Source organism: Lepidochelys kempii, chromosome 2, assembly GCF_965140285.1.
Source record: "Lepidochelys kempii isolate rLepKem1 chromosome 2, rLepKem1.hap1, whole genome shotgun sequence".
Taxonomy (NCBI): Eukaryota; Metazoa; Chordata; order Testudines; family Cheloniidae; genus Lepidochelys; species Lepidochelys kempii.
In genome coordinates, this window is record NC_136381.1 from 153,227,045 (window position 1) to 153,247,128 (window position 20,084).

General features: G+C 42.9%; 1 protein-coding gene across 2 annotated transcripts in view; it reads left to right on the top strand.

The window, feature by feature from the left end:
• Nucleotides 1-390: 390 nt before the first annotated feature.
• GABBR2 (gamma-aminobutyric acid type B receptor subunit 2) overlaps nt 391-20,084 on the top strand; it is an 842,671-nt gene continuing 822,977 nt past the window's right edge. The window contains exon 1 of one of the 2 annotated variants that reach the window (XM_073332465.2): nt 391-1,700. In XM_073332465.2, the coding sequence (XP_073188566.1) occupies nt 1,401-1,700 (300 nt within the window). In that variant the 5' untranslated portion in view covers nt 391-1,400. The remainder of the gene's footprint in view (nt 1,701-20,084) is intronic. The other variant, XM_073332464.2, reaches the window with a different exon arrangement.

The window sequence follows — 20,084 nt, forward strand, 5'->3', positions numbered from 1 at the left end:
CAAGCAGGGAGACAAAAGGGAATTTGTAGGGCACCAGGCTACAGAAAAATGGTGAATTCCATGGCCTCTTGAAAAATACCAAATTCTACAGGGGCAGAATACATATGGCCCGGAGTATCGCGTGGGCGGGCACTCCAGGTGTTAGGCAGGGGGCTGGTTGCATATTTGTTTGGGATGGAGGGAAGTCCGCGAGGTGGGGTGTGTTTGAGGCTTTGTGCTTAGCGTGTCTGTGGATTTGTGGGCTAGTGTGTGCTCAGTATGTGTGGGGAGGGGTGTATGGGGTGGGATGGGCTTGCAGAGTGACTGTAAGGGTGTGGAGAGTGTTTTGATCCTAGAATGGGGCAATGGGAAGGGTAGTTCTTGCCAGCTGATTACAAACATTTTTCCGTGGAGGGGGCTAATATATGCGGAGCTGTACTAATCACCCAGGCAGACAACATACCAGTCATGGCATGTAATGACCTGTTTGTGCTTCCACAGATCTCCTTCTAATCCAAAAGTCGGACTGAAAATGGAGCCCTTCCATGGAAAAGCCTCGACACACCGAACACCCCCGCGTTTCCAGATGTCCCTCTATGGTCGCAGCGCAGCCTTCTACCTGGAGACATCTCGGATTCACAGGCACTGAGTGCAGCTGCCAGGAGCGAGCCCCCCGCCCCCAAGCACTCGCTCGCTCTCTCTCCTATAGGCTGGTGGAGGTGCCCAAACCCGCATCTCCTGACGCCGCTGTCTCCTCCTCGGCAGCGATTCCGTGCGGCGGGAAGAAGCCCGGTGACAACAATCCCAAGCAGCGGCGGCGGGCGGCGGCGGCGTGGATGCAGCGGCGGGGCCGCCTGGCTGGGATTCCCGGAGGAAAGCGGGAGACTGTCCCTTCCCGCCTCTCCCGTCCGGCGAGCCGCGGGGCGCGGGCCGCGGGGGGGCGAGCGGCTGCCGGCGGCTTCAGGGGAATGCGGCACTAGCGTCTCCCCCAGACCCCGCAGGCACAGCCGCGGCACCGCGTCCCTGCTCCGCCGCCCGGCCGCCGGAGGGGGCTTCTCTCCGCAGCCTTCCCTTTCGCCGCGCCTCGGCTCCGCGATGGAGGCTGCCGCCCCCCGCGCGCCGGAGCGGGGCTGCGCGGGCCGGCTGCGGCGCTGAGTGCAAGGGGAGGCAGGTCCCCTCCGGCCGCTGCGGGCTGGGGGGCTCTCTCCGCGCCTTGCCGCGGCCGGCTGCGGCGGGCGGACCTGGGGAGGAGGAGGCGCCATCGCCAGGAGGATTATTGCCGGGGGTGCCGGTGCAGAGCGGGCAGCAGACCCCGGCGTCGCCCGCGCCCATCCCCGCCGCCCTTTGCCTGGCCGGGGGAAGCGGCCACCCAGCGATGCGCCCGGCGTGAGGGAGCCCGTGCCCCCGCCGCCGCCCGCAGCATGCCGCCCTCCCCGAAGAGACCCCGCGCGGCCGCGGCCGCCGCCTGCCCTGCCATGCTGCTGCTGCTCCTGTGCTTGGGCTGGGCGCGGGGACACTCCCGGGGGGCGGCCGGGCTGGCCCCCAACGCCACCACGCCGATCTCCATCATGGGCTTGATGCCGCTCAGCCAGTCGGAGGAGGACCAGAAGAGCAAGATCGGCCGGGGCGTGCTGCCCGCCGTGCAGCTGGCCATGGATCAGATCCGCAACGAGTCCCTGCTCAACCCCTACTCGCTGGACCTCCGGCTCTATGACACCGAGGTAGGGATGCTGTTCTCCGGCGGCAGCCTCTCAGTGCCAGCCCGCTGCCCCCTCCCCCGCGCCTGCCTGGGGTGTGCAGGGGAGGTGCCCCGGGAAGTCCGGGGGATGCGGCAGGCGCTGGGAGCGGGAAGGGCATTCCCCCTCCCCCACACCTCCCAGAGCCCCGGACCTTGGGGCATCCGGACAGGTTGATGCGCAGCTGATTGCTCTCCCCACTTGGCCTGACCCGCGAGCTCTGCTCCGGGCGTCAGCCTTGTGTGTCAACATGGAGTGCAAACACCCGACAGATGTTGAGGGCTGCAAATGGTGTTTTGCCATGGAGCCAGACTCCGGCGAGATAGCCCAGGGTGCAGTGGTGGAGAAGCAGGCAGCGGGGCGGACGGGCCATATTGTGCTCTCAGTGACACCGGGGCACGGCCGGACTAGCTCAGCGGGCATCAATGGGCTTGCTCCGCATTTTGTAGCGGTGTCGCTGAGAGCAGAATGCGGCCGATACCACCTCTGCTGGCTTGTTGGGGAAGACAGGGGGCACGGTGACTAGGTGGGAGCTGGGCCGGGCAGGTGTCTAGGTTGCTAGGTTGTCTGGTAGCTTGGGTTTGCTTCCCTTCTTCTTGACATAAGCTTGTAGAAGGATGGGTTTAGTTGATGATTTCTACGTTAAGAACCGCAGGCTGTCTCTCTTTCCCAGCGCGGTTTCGATTTATTAAGCAACAGATGCACGTCAATGACCTTCTTTCTTTCTTTTCTCCTCCCCCCCCCTCCCCCAATGAGCCTGCCCTGCGATCCGGATTTATAAAATGCAGCATTTGGATTTGAGTGGCAATTGATGTAGCTGAAGGAAGCTCTGTGAGGAGGTGGGAAAAGGAGCTTGTGGGTTTTGTCACATTTCAGCTTTAGCTTCCATGGCCTGAGCAGGCAGGGACGTCCTTCCAGAGGTGTGTTTGGAGGGTGAATGCAAAGTAAGGATGTGAATACATCTTCGTCTTCTAGTTCTCGCAGATTTATTCAGCGTAAGCATTACCCTGTTTGATGTAGAGATCTATGTCTCCTTGTCCTCACTACCCCATTTGTTACGATTAATAGGTTATGTAGTGGTATCAATTGCGTGTGGTGCGCGCTCTCTCACACACACATACCCCCGTTAAGGAATGCAGGCGAATTTCAGAGGTGACAGCATGAATACAGTGTTGTGAAATCAAAGCAGCGGATGTTCACAAAGAGTTAAATTTGCAGTTTCTCCGTGTTGTGTGTATGCCACATATAATTCCTGTAAAGCCCTATGTTTCAGATCTGTTTCTTTGAGGCTGGAGGAGGGCATTGGGCCGGAAACGATGTCAGATCTGGTACAAAGAAAAGGAGGACTTGTGGCACCTTAGAGACTAACAAATTTATTTGAGCATGTAGCTTATGCTCAGATAAATTTGTTAGTCTCTAAGGTGCCACAAGTCCTCCCTTTCTTTTTGCGGATACAGACTAACACGGCTGCTACTCTGAAACCTGAGATTTGGTACAGGAATTTCTCATTCTCTTTAATTGTATGGAGGGATATGGGGTTTGGAAAAGTATTTTTTGCTGAATTACACTTGCTTTTCGTCACAACTTTAATAAACGTGTGTTTGCAGCGAATAAATGCTGATTCAATGTTGAACCTTTCCTGAAGATGGCAGTCATTTCTTGTGTAATTCTAGTGTCTGATATCCATTTCCAAGACAAACCTGGTAAAGCAATTGACTATTGAACATCTTCCCTGTCCTAATCTGTTTTAAGAAAAACCTTTCTTTTCTCCTACTCTGTCCCCAAAATCTGATGGAAATAAACCGAGATCATCAAGGAGAGGCTGCTTTCATTGTAATATGTCTATTTAGGGAATCTCTTATTCTGTAGCTCCTGCTTTTTATTTACATAAAACTATATTATCTTTAGCATAGTAATTTTTCAAATCTCTTCAAGGGGAAATGCATATAATTGAAGACACAAATGCTAAGCAAACATTCTAAGGCAGCATTTTTTTGTATTAATGCAGTATGTTGAAATAGAATACAGACATGATGAGCCAAAGGTAGTCATTAGTTGTCCTTAGAAAATGAATGCCAGTGAACTGTGAAATGATAATGAAAGGGATTATGGGTTTTTTTCTGAATGACAATACCTGATTTTATATAAGCACAATATTTGTCAGAAATACTCACAATTTTACTAATTCATTCTTCTCTACATATCCTATTTAAACTGATAACTCCTAAAGATGGGATTATTACAAAAAATGTGTAAAGAAAAGAAAATAGGCAAACTTGGACAAGATTTCCCCTTTACATATAAGGATCCAATAATAGTCAATAAGCAGCTACACTTTTAATTAAACCTCAAAACATTTGTCTAGTATATGTATGTTATTTATTAGCACAGAATTTTCTTTCTGAACTAGAAAGCTAACACTGAAAGTATTTAGAAAACCAGTTCTATTTCTCAATGGGTTAAATAACAGTCTTGTTAAAAAACTCCACTTTTACTATTTAACGCTCCAGAGAAATTAAGAAATAGGGTCCTGTCATAAACTTGGTATCTAGCTTTGAATTCCCCTTGATTGTTAATAGCAATGGCCGGGGGAAATACTGGATATCAGCTAGCCCTCAATGATCATAGGATGTTAATTCATCTTAATGTATAGGAGAGTTCATATACAATCCTCTAATGGCTACAGTGTAAAAAAAGTGCAGATTTGATTTTGAGAATGGCTGTGCTTGTTTTAATTGATACACTTTTCTTAGGTCCTTCAATTAGTGAAGATAGAATGAGGTTATCTATAGAATTAATTGGGAATGTAATAAATTGACACATGTACCATGTGAACAGGTTAACATTATTTTCATTTTATTAAAATATAAATTGTCTTTTCCGTGCTTAGAAAATGCTTAGCATATTTTGAACAGTATTGTATGCTTAACAGTAACAATTAAATAACTTAGCACTTGTGAAAGGTACCAGAATGACAGCACCTGAAAAAAAGTTGTCGGTCTATCCTCTAAATTTTAGTTATGCCAATGCAGGCTTCTTGATACTACTCAGCTGCTGTCTTAACTCTAATGTGGACAAAACGTGGGTAATAGTGTAGTTAAATTACCAGGCCCACTCAGTCCTTGCCCAGCTGCTGAGATTGACAAAAATATGTGGCCTGTTGGTTAGAGCAGGAGACCTACATTCCATTCATGACATAATCACTGACCAGGGAGTGTGCATCTCTTTTAGGACATTACAGTTGCATTCTTACAGATACAGAGCCATCATCATCTCCTAAAGGGGAAACAGAACATTGAATTCAGGGCTTGATAGCAAGTGAAAGAATCTGATTTTTTAATATATTGAGATATACTATAAGTGCATTTATAATATTGAAGTCTACATATGGTAATGCTTTGGAATCTTAAACATTTTTTATTGTTTTTTTTACAAAATCCCCCTTGAGACAACTTTGTTTAAGTATGGAAATATATTGTATTTTTTTACAAAGTTGTAATGAAAAGCCCATGAAAAATAATTAAATTAATTCAAGTTGGATTGACTTATACAGTTTAAAGCATTTATATATTGAGATATTTTTCTGGCAAGTTAAATGAGTATTGTTAATTTACTGCTTGTGATTTCTGTAATATATAAAAATACGTTTACTGTAAATCCAATTATTTATATTCAAGTCATTGCCAGGCACTTTCTCAATTAGGCCACAGTTCAGGAAAGCAGTGAGTAGTTTCATGTTATAACTTTAGGCATATGATTAACCCCACTCCTCTTAAGCAAAGCACTTAAATATGTCAAAGGTAAGCACATGCGTAAGTCCTTTGCCGAAGTGGGGCACAGGCTAGATGGGGCTGTGTACTATATTTTCTCAGGAAAATGTGATCAAGCAAATTTATGAAAATGCAAAGGTTTGTTTCAAGGGAAATCAAAAGCCTGATCCTGCTCCAATTTAATGTTCAAATTCTGCAAACACTTATGCATGTGTTTAACTTTATGCACATGAGTACTACTACAACTGCTCATGTGAATAACATTAAGTACAAGTGTAAGTATTTGTAGGATTGAGGATTAAGTCAGTGACCAAACTCTCATTGAGTTTTCAATACACTTTGAATAAGACCCTTCTTGACCATGCTAGATTTTGTTGTTTATGTTGTTTTAGAAATGTAGGGCCAAGTAAAGCGAGCTACTGAGTATCTTCTGCTCTCTAGGAGCCTGTCTACTGATCCAAAGTCTACTGACTTTAAAGGGCTTTGGATCTGGTTTTAGGAGTTGAGGAAACTTGACAAGTCTCAGTATTGGACCAATAACTAAGGTGTATTTCTTCTTTTTTTCTCCCTTTGGTTATACATTCATTCAGGTACTAGAGTAGAACTTAATTTTGTAGGAAATAAACAACCCTAACATAAAGGAACTGAGCAGTGTGACAGAGAATGTGGTATGTCACTAATATTTGTTCCATAGCAAGTGAAAGTTGGTAAGAGGGATTATAGGGAGAGATTTTTCAAAGTCACAGATGGGAGTCAGGCACCCAACTTCCACTGATTTTTCAATGGGAGTTGGGTGCCTACCTGCCCTTTGTGCTTTTGAACATAGCCCCTTAATGAGGAATATACTTTCTGTCTCTTGGAACCCCAGTACACAAAATGGCACAGACAGACTGCAAGTTTATGAAGCCTCAACACCTATAGCCAAAAATAATGGATGTACAAGTCAGAATTCAATCATCTTGTCTTTTGAAGGTCAAAATTACTTAAAACAGGATTTGGAGCCAAGAAGGTGGGGGATTGTTTCAGAACTAGGGGGGATTATTATCAGAAAGAGGGAACAATAACATTGTACAGAGGTCTGAGATAATTTCACTTTCTCCAGATACTACACTTAATCTACCAGTACTTTGTAGAACTTCTGATGTAACTCACCCTGTTATGGTAGTGTTCTTTAACATGAATTGAATCACCAATCAAAGATTTGGAAAACAGCTCTTGGCACAGCAGGCAGATCATTGCAACACAGAAAGGAGAATGTCTCATGCTGTTGGTCCAAGAGTATCTAAGAGAATAGCTGAATTTCTAAGAATATAATGCATTTTCCCTCTCTTATTCTGTAACTAAGCAGAGAGTACCTTATCTAAACTATTTTATGAACAATTAAAATCTAGATATTTTCTGCAAATATCTTTCTGTTTTATTAAAATTTTCTTTCTATTTTCAATACATTGTTTAATTTTAAGAAGCCTATATCAGTCATAGATTGGTTTTGGTAACTTGTCACAGGCCAGTCCAAACAGAGCAAATCCTTTTAACCTCAAAAGAGAGGTAGTTAAAAAGGAAAAGGTGTCTGGATCCTTATCTCCATTCAGGAGTCTCAATCAAAAGGGGACAGACAAAAGTGTTCTCTCCCATCATGTTTCATAAAGGGCTGCAGTCAGGAGAATACAAGGGAGAAGCCTAAGGACAAGAAAGGAGATGTGAGCTGAAGGTGAAATTGACAAGCATTTTTTCTATGTCCTCATACTAACATAGATTACACTCAGCACTAAAGATGGGGTGTTATTGGGTACACATCACACCTAGGAGAGCACAACCATTACATTGTAAATGTTAAATAGCAGTTTACACTTTCTGATATAGGTATTTACTGCAGAGTCCTATATATTAAACTACAGTTACACTTAAGTTGCAATGTGCATGAATAATTGTGAATAGCAGTGTTATTTTGGCAAAAATTAGAGCACATTTTTGGCGCTTAGCAGTAATAATAAATATACTTTGATTTTGAAAAGTAGTCTGTGGCCTGTTCGGCTATCTTTTGATGTCACTCCAATAGAGACATAATGCTAAGGCTTCTCCTAGCTACCACACTACCTCTGGGATGTCTCTCTCTGTCTTTCTCCCTCAGGATTTTCCAAACATAAGATCACTTAATAGTTAATTGGCTGCTCTAATTTTCTACTTGCTTTTCCACTGGTGTTCAGGTGAGGGAGAGGAAGGGAGAGAGATGGGCAGCACTCCTTATTTAGGTATAAATCCCTGACTTACAGAAGGTGCATCCCTAAGTTTCTCTGCCAACATGCACACAGACAGCATAACATTCTCTGGCACATGCCTGTTAGATTTCATATGAGCCTCAGGGCTCATCATTCTATGTAAGGTGACATCGCAGGCTTGTGCAGAGAACTCCGCTTCAAACTGTAAATTGACTTCTTCTGTAGTATAAAGTTATTCTATCCTATGAATACATCAAGAAAGGAGCTTCAAATAATGATGAAGGGGGGAGGAATTGCTATTTCTGGGCTTGATAAACAAAAGCAGAATTCCTCCATGTGTGAACAAAAAAAATGGGGTGAAATCCTGTGGATAACAGAATATTCGCTATAAAAAGGGTAGGGTGGGGAGCTGCAATGGAAATATTTTATTAAATCTCCTAGGGCTTGTCTGCCTGCAGAAGTTGCACTGATACAACTTAAATTGATTTAACTGAATAGACACAAACAGCATCACATTTCAAGACTTGTAACCACACAGCACCACCAATGATTTCAGCATGATGGAGAGTTTGAGAAGGTATTCCAGAGTCCCTTGCATTACTTCCAAGATCACTGCATTGTGGCCAATTTTTAGGGCATATTACGGAATTTCTATTGGCATTTGAGGGAATTCTGAAAGCATCCATCATTTGTTGGAATTCAGTTGGTGCCAATGCAATTCTGAACTGCAGAACTCCTCTTTATTACTATGGAGAAGCTGCAGCACTGTTTCTGAAGTGCTGACTAGAGGAATCTGCAGGTGGAGGGAGTTGCCAGAGGAGAACCCATCCTTTGATGCCACTCAGCCATTCCTGTTGAATTTATTCGTGGAGCAGCTGCACTCAGCAGAGTGGCATGTTTGGGGCCACCCAATAAGCACTTCATTATGGGACTGGATCTTTGTGAAACCTGGAATGACCAGCAGTGGCTCCCGAACTTCAGAATGTGGAAGACCACATTCCTGGAGCTGTGTGTCAAGCTTACCTTAACCCGGCAGTGCCAGAACAACAGAATGAGAGGGCAAAATCTGAATTTTTTGAGTTTTTGGAATTTACTGCTACGTGCAATGAATACCTTTCATGTACTAAGAGTACTTGTGGCACCCTAGAGACTAACAAAGTACTCCTTTTCTTTTTGCAGATACAGACTAACACGGCTGCTACTCTGAAACCTTTCATGTACTAGTAATCCTACAAAATAGTAAAATATTCTGAAAATCTAAGAAGCCAGATATGCTGTGGGCCTGATTCTTGGACCCAGCAAAGCTGCACATAACTTGAGGTGAGGTTGATGTTTGCATCACCTTTGCGGTTCCTCAGTTCTGGGTCTGGCAGAGCACTAGATTGGCTCCTGGAGTAAGTTAGAGCAGCCTCAGGGTTGCTCTTATTTATGCCCCTCTGCCTGTGTTCCAAAGGGCTCTTCTGGCAATCTGGGATGTCTGGAATATAGCTTCAGTCATATTTCTGTGCTCCTTGCCATTTCCCCTATGTTGTCTGCAAGGGGGATGTTACAGAGCCTCTTTGCCACCCAGAGACTCCTTCCATGCAAAGGGAATTTCCAGTTGGTAAGATCTGCTGGGTTTGCAGCCCCTTTGCACCACTAGAGTAATGCAAAGGGACCACAGTGGAATGCAGAATTGGGTCCTGTGGGAGACTTGGCCTCCACCTTCAAGTGATGTAATAAGCGCTAATCCACAATCCCAAATCTGGGGTTGATAGGGAGAGGCTTCGGGCATGTGAATATCTGTCATTTTGACTTTAAGATATTAGTTTTGGGTTGTTTTTAAGCTTTCCCATCTGTCAGGTTTGATTACTAATTGGTAAAGAACTATTACCAAATGCTAGAAATGAAATCTAACAAAATTTGAAGGTAATGTCCTCTCCCCCAGCCAAATGTAATTTTAATAAAAATCTTATGATGTCAGGGTTAGATCACATAGACTGTTAAAATTGTTGTCAGGCTGGTACTAGAAATTTTAGATTCTTCTGCAAAGACTCTGTACCATTCCTAACTTATTAATAGATTTTAAGGTCAGAAGGTATTATTTTGATTATCTAACCAGATCTCGTGCACAACACAGGACATACATTTTACTCAGAGATTCCTGCACCTAGCCCTAAGTGTGAACTACACCAGCGGTTCTCAAACTTTAGCAACCCGAGAACCCCCATTTTGATTTAAAACTTTTTGCGGTTCCCCAAGCTGGCTTCCAATTTTCCCCAGGGGTGTCCTGCCCCCACTCCACCCCTTCCCTCAAGGCCCCACCCCACCTCTTTCCACCTGCACTTCTCTCCTGCCCCTCCTCTTCCCTGCCTCTTTCTGCCCCCTTCCCCAAGTGCGCCCCGTCCCCGCTCCTCCTCCTCCCTCCCAGCGCCTCCTGCCTGCTGCTGAACCGCTGTTCTGCAACATGCAGGAAGCACTGGGAGGGAGGGGGAGGAGTTGACCAGAGGGGCCGGCGGCCCCAGACATGACTCGCGGACCCCCTGGAGTACCCTCGTGGATCCTCAAGGGACCTCGGACTGGACCCTTGGAGAACTGCTGAACGAGACCACTGATTAATTATCACCACTGTTAAGAATTTTTATTTTATTTCCATTTTGAACTTCGCTGGCTTTAGCTTCTAGCCACTGTATCTTATAGTGACTTTATGTGGTAGATCAATGTTTGTCAATTTTTCCATACTGAGATCTCCCTAGAACTCCCTCCCATCTAGCTGGGATGTAGTTACCTCATTCCACCTAAGTATCATGTTACATCTTTTAGACACAGCGTCAAATTGAAAGCTCATGTTAAGCCAGTTATCTACCATGATACCCCAACTCCTTTTCAGAATCTCTGCTTTCCAGAAGACAGTCCCTCCATCATGTAAATTTGGCCTCCATTCTTTGGGACGCCGTGTGGGGCTACCCTGAGAACTCCCCATCCCCCGTGTGGGGCTGGTCCAAGCCACTTGCCGGAGCCCTGCCCCCCACTCGCCGTGCAGGGCTGACGTCGCTTCTCACCTGAGCCCTGCCTGCCCCCCACTTGAGCCCTGCCTCCCCACTGCACAGGGCTGGCGTTGCCGCTCAACCCCCATCCACATTCCGCCGCACATCTCCTTTTTTTTGGACAGAAGTGGGCATTTGTCCCATTTGCTCTTGCCAACTGATCAAGTTGGGAAGAGCAAACAGGATAAATGCCCACTTTTGTCAAAAAAGTCGAGATGGCCAGGACAGGGCTTAAAAAAGGGACTGTCTCGGTCAAAACAGGCGTACGGTCACCCTACCTTGCATTTGGCTGTATTAAAACATAATGTTGATTGTGCTGAGTTGACAAGCAATCCATATCACTCTGTATTAGTGAGCTATATCCATGTCCTTATTTACCACTTCACCAATCTTTGCATCATCTGTCACTTTTATCAGCAACAATTTTGTATTTTCTTAAAGATTATTGATAAAAATATTGAATAGTGTTGGGCCAAGAACCAGGACCGCACTAGAAATACCCCCACGCATTGTAGAGTCACCGTTAACATTTCCAATATATCAATTATTTACTTTTAATCAATTTAAAGTGTGCCATATTGATCTTGAATAGTGCCAGTTTTTCAGTCAGAATGCCATGTAGTACTAGATAGAATGTTTTACAAAAGCCCAAGTATATTATATCAGCACATTTATCCAGACTTGTGATATCAGGTTTACTTGAGAAGACCTATTTTTTATGAAACCATGTGGATTGTTGTTAATTAATAGACTCACTGCTTGCGGCCGTCCCCTGCATTTTTACCAGGTTGGCTAAAGCACCAGACACTGTGAGCCTAATTCATCATTGCCCTGCAGCACCTTTTTAATATCATAGCTTTACTTATCATACCATTTCCCTCACAAAATGGTATCCCTCCAGTATCTTTAGCCAGGGGATATTGGCCTGACTCTTTTCTGTTTTCTCCCAAATCATTTCCCATTATAGTTCCTGTGTTGGTTACACAAGGCAGGTTCCAGTTTCCTCTACAGTTTCACTGATCTACAAAATTCCTGTAAAGGAAGGTATACACAATAAGCCTCTTTGAAACCAGGTTGCATCCTTCTCCCTCAGGGAAATGTAGTAAAAGGCTGCTTTTGGGATGTTAATTAACTTCCTTTCCACTGTTTACTGTACCTGCCCTAGCAGACAATTTAGTGTTTGCCTAATAAAGAGCTAATACTCAGTAGATATTTTTCTTTACAATTTCAACTCTATATGAAATGTGACTCTTTGACAGATTAAAACTCAAGTTACACAACATGGAAGTAATTTGTATATTTTTCAAACATTATCAGTTTCAGGTATATTTACTCACATGTACTTTCAATGTTACCAGTGGAAAATGTACTAAATACACACAATAATATTACTACTCTGCACTCATATATGGCCTTCCTCATAGGATCATACAATGCTTTAGAAACACTAATGATTTCAATCTCACAAGAGCTCTGTGAGTCTGGGGAAGTGTGGGTATTGTTACTTACAGAAGGCAGAGGGCCCAACTCTCTCTCTTTCTCTTCCCCATCCAGAGAATTTTAAATGAGAATCAATTGCATGGTCCAGAGGCAGGGGAGGGAGGGCCAAGGCTGACCCACATAGGATAAGTACTTACCCCAAATCACACAGCAAGTCAATAGCACATCCAGGGATAATATTCAAAATGCCTGACTCCCAGTCCTGCGCTTTAACAACCACTATCATACATTCCTTCTCCACCACTTAGATGCTGCATTTTACTGCTTTACCAACAGAAATACCAGTAGAAATCAGGGAGTTAGCAAGAGACAGAAAGGACCTATGGAATGTAGCAAAACATGCAGGATAGGGACTGATACAGGTCCAAACATCTAGTTTAGTCACTTCAGTCTGACTTGTTACATGATTTAGGGTTTGTGTACATGGGGAAATTGACCAGAATAGCTATTGCAGAATGAACTATTCCACAATAGCTATTCTAGAAAAGCTGCCATGTGGACATTGTTATTCTGCCTTTTTCTGATTTAGTTTATTCCACTTTGGAAGTCTCTTAAAATAAACCAGAAAAAGAGGGAGTTATTCCAGAATGGCTATTGCACTTTGCATTCACACTCTACTGTGCCTTATTCCAGAGAATCTTTCTTGTGTAGACAGTTCCTTAGGCTGCTAAATAAATGGTCAGATTTTCAAAAGTGCTAAGTAATATACAGCTCCTCTTGACATCAGTGGGAGCTGCTGGGTAATCAACATTTGTAAAAGTCAGTAAAGTTATTTAGGAGCAAGATGGCACTATGAGCAGCAGACAGAAATGCAATTTATAATTAAGAACAAATGCATTCACAGTTTCTTACCTTAAATTTTTAAATTGCTTGACTTAACTAAATCAGTATAGTATCTTTCTAAATCAAAGTCCTTCAAATAAAAAGTCCTTTGAAACTATTGCACATTATTTTACTTTCACAAGATACTAGATGCAGGGATCTTTATAGATCAGGCATACTTTAATTTCATAATTAACATATACGTTTTAGGCATAGTATTATTAGGTAATTATTTCCATAGCCTATGCTGATAGAAGTGACTTTTATGACTGTAGCAAAAATATTGTTTTGTAAGAGTCCTATGTCCCTAGAGCCTTATTACTCAGTATACAAACCACAGGCCACTGGTGACTTGCAATCATGTTTTCTGCAGCTTTCACTTTGATCCCGCTCTACTCCACTGATTGCATCCTAGAGATGAAAAAGTCTATGGCCAATCATTCATAGATTTTAGAACCAGAAGGGGCATCGAGTTTGACCTTCTGCGTAACACAGGATAAATGAAATAGATTGAGTTTACTTAGTATCTCATTCTATGGCAGGTTTTCCAGACCTTGAATCATTCTTGTAGATCTTTTTGGAAGCCTTTCTAGTTTGTCAACACCCTTTTCAAAGTGTGGATACCAGAACTGGATACACTATGTTAGTAATGGTCTCACTAATGCCATTTACAATGGTAATATCACCTTTCTACTTCAATCCTGTTGCTCAGCAGGGAGGAGATGAGATAGACCCCTGTGCCACCTGTTAGGAGGCAACAGAAGCTGTGTGTGCAGCAAAAACAGATTCTTCTGCTTTCTTCAGATGAAGCTCTCTGGACTACAAGCAGGCCAAATTGCTCTGGGTAGTAGTGTGGAAAGTAAATCCTTAGAGGAGCATTGCACCAGCTGTCAGCTGCTTCTCAGTTGAACAGCTGGCTCCTGAAAAGCTGAGGCACACACAGAAGAGAGCTGTGCAGGAGTGGCTTAATCTTGGTAGTGTCTCCTCTCCTGTCATGGGAGGAAGATGTATCTTGGTGTGACAATCGGAGTTACCATCAAAAATAAATCATATTAGAGTCAAATAGATAATAAGGGCTTCAAAGAACCTGTGAGTATGCCATACCCTGATTAAAATAAGCAATTAAACATGGAACTCAGAGATACAAAGGGGGTGAATGATAATCAGAGCAGAGTGAATAACTGATTTTTCGGTTTAGTGGCCAAACCGGAAAAACAAATAATTTCAGATCAACCCAAATGAACACTCTTTTGTTTTTTCTCACTGAAAGAAACAAAACATTGTTTCAGTTTGAAAGACTCATTTAATTTGATCCAAAATGGAATGTTTCATTTTGGTTTTGTGTGGGGTTTTTTTAACCTTTTTTGGGTATTTTTATTTTGGTTAAATCTAGCTAAATTACTAAATGAAATGTCTTGTGGAAGTGAAAAGTCCAAATGTTTTATTTAGAAAAATATTGAAACATTTTGACTTTTTTGGATTTTTCCCCCCATTTTTTCAGATGAAACTTTTTGCTGACTTTGACCCAAATTCCCAAACAATTTCAATTGATCGAAAACTGCAATTTTTGGCAAATAAATTATTTTCCAAAACATTTCTCCCAGTTTTAATGATAATCTGCTTTGAAAAAAGGCAGTGCATCAGTGTGGGATAGGAACATGCCTCTAAATGTTAATGGACTGTCCTCAAGAGGGGAGAAACTATTGTGTGGGAGGCATGAAATGACACATAGCTGCAGTTTAAGTATATAGTCAAACTTTAACATGAGCTAATAACTTCTAAACTGGACCATGTCTCAGAAATACAGATGAAGGAGTCCGGAACTCAATTTAAAATGCTATAAATACAAGGGAACAATAAACGTATCTCCCTTTGCCTTTGGAATGCACCAAACAACAACAAATGACCAAAAAAACCTCCCCAAAACCCCTCACAGAAGGTCTTTCTGTAAGTGCTTTATCCATCCCTTTTCTGAAAATGATCCTGTTCTGAGACTGAAGTAGGAAAAGAGGAATACATGTGTGCATGTGACATCACACACAAGAAATGCTAACAGTGACTAACATGGTCGTCCATTCTTCCTTAAGGCTGGAAATTAGCTTCAACAACAATTTATTGATTATCACTAAAGAAAAATAAGTAAATTGTTTGCTCAAAACAGCTAAAAAATTTGAGGAATATTGGTTCAAAACTGAATAGCCTAATTGGTCTTTAGTTTAAATTTCTTTGAAAATTAGCACAATTCAAAAAATTAACAGATTTAACTTTAAAATTTGAGAAGTAGATTTAGGAAGCACATACAGTGAATCATTTGTTGGATTTGGATTTGAGAGTTGCTCCTGACTGTGGAAAAAAATTCTGTGTGTATAGCAAATTCAGTTGAGAAAATTCTCTTGAGAGATGTGACTAAGGTAAAACATATGCTTTACAGGTGTTTTATGTAGTATGAGCAAATTTCCCTTCTCCTGATGGGCAAATCTGTGTGTTCAACTACATGAATGGCACCTATGGCTAGTTAATTCAGCAAAGTGAAAAGTTGTGGACATCTGTTTTGATATACAGAAAATAGGATTAATTTTAGCAGGAAAAATCTTTGAAGATCTGAAACAGGAAAGTAAATTCTGGTTAGGTGGCTAACTCTTCCTGGCAGGAAACAGATTTTATGGAAGTTGACAACTATGTCAAAATAAAACCAGTATAACCAGTCAATTCTGGAAAAGAAAAATAATTTAAGTTAAATTATGGCCAGAAAGGTGGCTATGTGACCATGATACCTCTGAATCCCCATATTTTCCCCCACTGCATATTCAGTCATATATGCTTACTTCAGTGAAAACAGAAATGTTGCTACCTTTTATTCCTTTTAGCAACTGCAGAGATTAATTCTTTTCTGACTAATGCATCATCAACAGAATGTTAACTAAGATCCAATTGTAGAATCTTCATTCATGGTGATGATGAATGAGATGGAAAGAACATAGTTTGCAGGGCTGGGGTTGGGGGGAATACACCATCACCTTTTTCTTGCAAAATGATCAAATGTGATGTAGAGTAATGGAGAGACAGTAAATATGGGAATTCCATGATTCTATTTTTATAGGCACTTATCAGAGCAGAACTTCTCTTTAAGAAAAAAGGGGCAAGTGAAGGTGACCTCCCAGAGTGTTTATTGGATTTGTTTCAATACAGTGCTACTTGGTGGAAGTCTCAGTTACACTTGCTGAAACAGTTTTCAGTACCAGAATCCACTGCTGAAAACCATTTTCTGAAAAGGATTTCTGAGCATTGATATATTTTTTAATGAAGAGCAACAAAGATTTGAAAAAAATAATTGTAAAGAATCATGATTTGTTCTCCCAGTTCAACAAAGCTATAGGTTGTAATACATACGTACAACACAAGATTGACACTGGGCTATTAAACAGACACATCATCTGCTACAAATTTCAAGTGTTGTGTGCTGAAGTCAAAACAGCAGCACTTCTCTTTAAGCCCTAAATGTTTGGGAACAAGGTGCCTCCATGTCATTGTATATTTCTTTCTTAAACAGAAAGTGTTTATTAAAGCAAACAACTAAGCCCACAGGCACAGACTTCCTCACAGCTCAAATTCCAGCATTATCTTCCTTGTTTACCAGGCATCATACCACATCACTAGGACAAGAGTGTGAGTTTAGGTATAGCCTGAACAAGTTGTGGTGCATACAGTGCACCAAATGAGAAGTAGCCCTGAGAGGCATTGTGAGTCAGATACACAGATGAGTCACAATTTCTCTGTTGCTTTCCCTTTACTTATGGGGGTAGTAGTTTTTACTACTGGCTTATGCTGGTAGTAAATTGCTACCTATTTCACATTGTTGCAGTTATTCTGGTCAGCCAGTAGCTTTGTTTACTCCAAAATACTTGGACCTAAGATCTGAGTAGCCTATGTACAGATGGATGTGTGTGTGTGTGTGTGTGTGTGTGTGCTCTTACACATTCTTACTTTCTTGCACAGGAGCATAACATGAGTTGCAATGTAGCTGTTCGAATGCTACTGTGGCAGTGCAGGAATATTCAGATTTCTGCAAAATTTAGTGCTAATGAGCTGGTTCTTCTGAAATCAGGTCTGATATGTTGCAGAAAACAAGAGGTCATACTGGTGAATCATTTTGTCCCTCTTTCTGCCAATAGTGGTGTAGTAGGAAGAGAGCCTGAGACATAAGCCCTTGTATCAGAGGCCTGATATAGGTTTAAGAGCTGGAAAATACTGATTGCATCATTATATCTATTCCCCTGCTAATGCAGAATTGATCTATCCTTGCATACTCTGTAGTGTTCTGACCAGATAATGCTCTAAATTACTCAGTGAGGGGGTTCCAATAATTTTGTGCTGGATTTGGGCCTAGCTCTATGCAGTCTGGCAAGGACATAAACAGGAGTAAATCCCTTCTTCTCCCTGCCCTGCATGCTCCGCAATACTGCCTCACTGCATCAGGGCTGTAGACAAGCCTGGTGGGGAAGAGCGGGGGCTGAGCACTCAGCATTCTCCATTCACCCTGTGCTTGAGCCTGGGGGAGGGGAGAGAGGAATAAAAAATAGGTGGGCTCTGCTCTTCCCAGCACAGGTCAGGACTAGGGCTGCCAACTTTCTACTCGCAACTTTCTACTCTGAGGCCCCACCCATGCCCCGGCCCTCCTTTGAGGCCCCCACCCCTGCTCACTTCATCCACCCCCCCACCCTCCCCATCGCTTGTTCTTTCCACCCTCACTCACTCGCTTATTTTCACCAGGCTGGCTCAGGGGGCTGGGGTGTGGGAAGGGGTAAGGGCTCCGGCTGGAGGTGCGGGCTCTGGAGTGGGGCCAGGGATGAGAGATGTGGGGTGCAGGAGGAGGCTCTGGGCTAGGGGCTGAGGGGTTTGGAGTGCTGGAGGGGGCTCTAGGCTGGGGCAGAGAGTTGTGGTGTGGGGGGAGTGTGAGGGCTCCGGCTGGGGGTGTGGGCTCCAGGGTGGGGATGGGATGAGGGGTTTGGGGTGCAGGAGGGTGCTCTGGGCTGGGATTGAGAGGTTCAGAGGATGGGAGGGGATCAGGGCTAGGGCAGGGGGTTGGGGCACAGGGCGGGTGCTCAGGAGTGCAGGCTCCAGGCGGCGCTTACCTCAAAAAGCTCCCAGAAGCAGCCGGCATGTCCCCCCTTCAGCTCCTACAGGGAGGAGCGGCCAGGCAGCTCTGCGCACTGCCCTGTCTGCAGGCACCACGCCCACAAGGGGTGGTGCTTGGGGCGAGGGCAGCGCGTGGAGCCTCCTGGCTGCCCCTACATGTAGGAGGCGGAGCGGGGACGTGCTGACTGCTTCCTGAGCCACGTGGTGCAGAGGCTAGCAGGGAGCCTGCTAGTCCCACTGCATGGCACCACCAACCAGATAGTCAATGGCCCTGTCAGCTGTGCTGACCAGAGCTGCCAGGATCCCTTTTCAACTGGGTGTTCCTGTCAAAAACCAGACACTAACCAGGACAAGAGAGTTGGTACAAGGGTCAGTATGAAGTAACTGGCTACTGGTCAGCTCCAGCAGTAGACTGAAACACAGTTCCTTCCCTGGGCTCCTCCTGGGTCAGTGCAGGTATGCCTTACCCCTTTACTCAGGGATAGCTGTTAAAATGCTATCTAGCCCTTTATCACTTCCAGCTGAGATATTTAGAAGTTTTAACATAATTTTATTTAAATCATATATTCTGTACATTGGGTCATCCAATGTACAGAATGCAATTACCAAAAATTAGGAAGTTTACAATAAGAGATGGCTGGGAATTTTTTGATGAATGTTTTGTTTTTGGATTTTTTTGGTCAGAAAAGGCCAGTTCATTCAAACCAAAACTTTTTGTGGGAAAGGGTTGATTTAGAGAGATTTCTTGAAAAAAGTTTTGAAATTGTCAAAATGTTTTGTCTCAACATTTTCAAAATGAAAAATTCTGTTTTTCCATGCAAAATTACTTTTTGTTTAGAAATTGCATCTAATTATAGTAATTTTTTAACAATTAAAAATGGTTGAAATAAAAATTAAATGTTTTTGAAGTTATCCAAATAAAACATTTTGATTGAGCCAACCTGAATTTTTAATTTTTTTTTATTTTTGGTTCATGCACATTTTCAAGATTTAGATTTTTTTGTCTCAACTTGGAAAGGGATTTTTTTTTTGCAATCTCCAAAAAATTTTGCAGGATGGCAAAAGTCTTTTCCTCACAGATCTATTTATAATTATTGTGATTGCCCTGAAAATCTGCCAAGTTTTTCTTTAGATAAATAGGTATGATTACCTCAGGGTTTATAACTTCTTTATACTTATTATGGGTGTTCCTTAAGACTACTGCAAATACTGAGGTAAAATTAATTAGATATCTAAGATATTATCCAAAGCAATCATCACTATAGGAGAGAAGGTCAAACCTGCATTCCTTGTACATGCAAAATTCCCATTGACTTTAATAGAAGTTTTGTGTGCAGGGAGAATAGAGTTAGGTCCAAGGTGTGCAACTGTGATTGAGCTATTTTATTCCTTTCTGGAAGCATATAAGATATTATTAATGTACAACACTACGTATTCTCTGTTTGGTTCATATAATGTAATTTGAAACAACGATTGACAGCTAAATAATACAAAATAAAACAAACTGAAGCAATATTGCATACGTAAGAGCATGAAGAGGCACTGAAAATAATATTTCAATATACTAGGATTTTGATCAACTAATAGAATATCAGATTTTAAAAGAATGACTATACTTATTTGTTTATAGATTTGTCAACTTTGGATGATTATTTCTGCTAAAGAAATGTCTAAAATGACACATGTTTAAAATTAGACTTGGCAGAGCAATTTGCCTAGAGATTATTCTTGTGAAATATTGATTCACAGCACTGCTGTGAGCAGGATTACTATCCAAATTGGAAAAGCCAGCCTTGGAGAGCTCTTTATCCTTTAATAACAATTAGCTCCTTTCTCAGAGGGACATAACTGACCAAGGCAAAAGAAAGCTGCAAAATGTCTGGCAGAGAGAGAAGC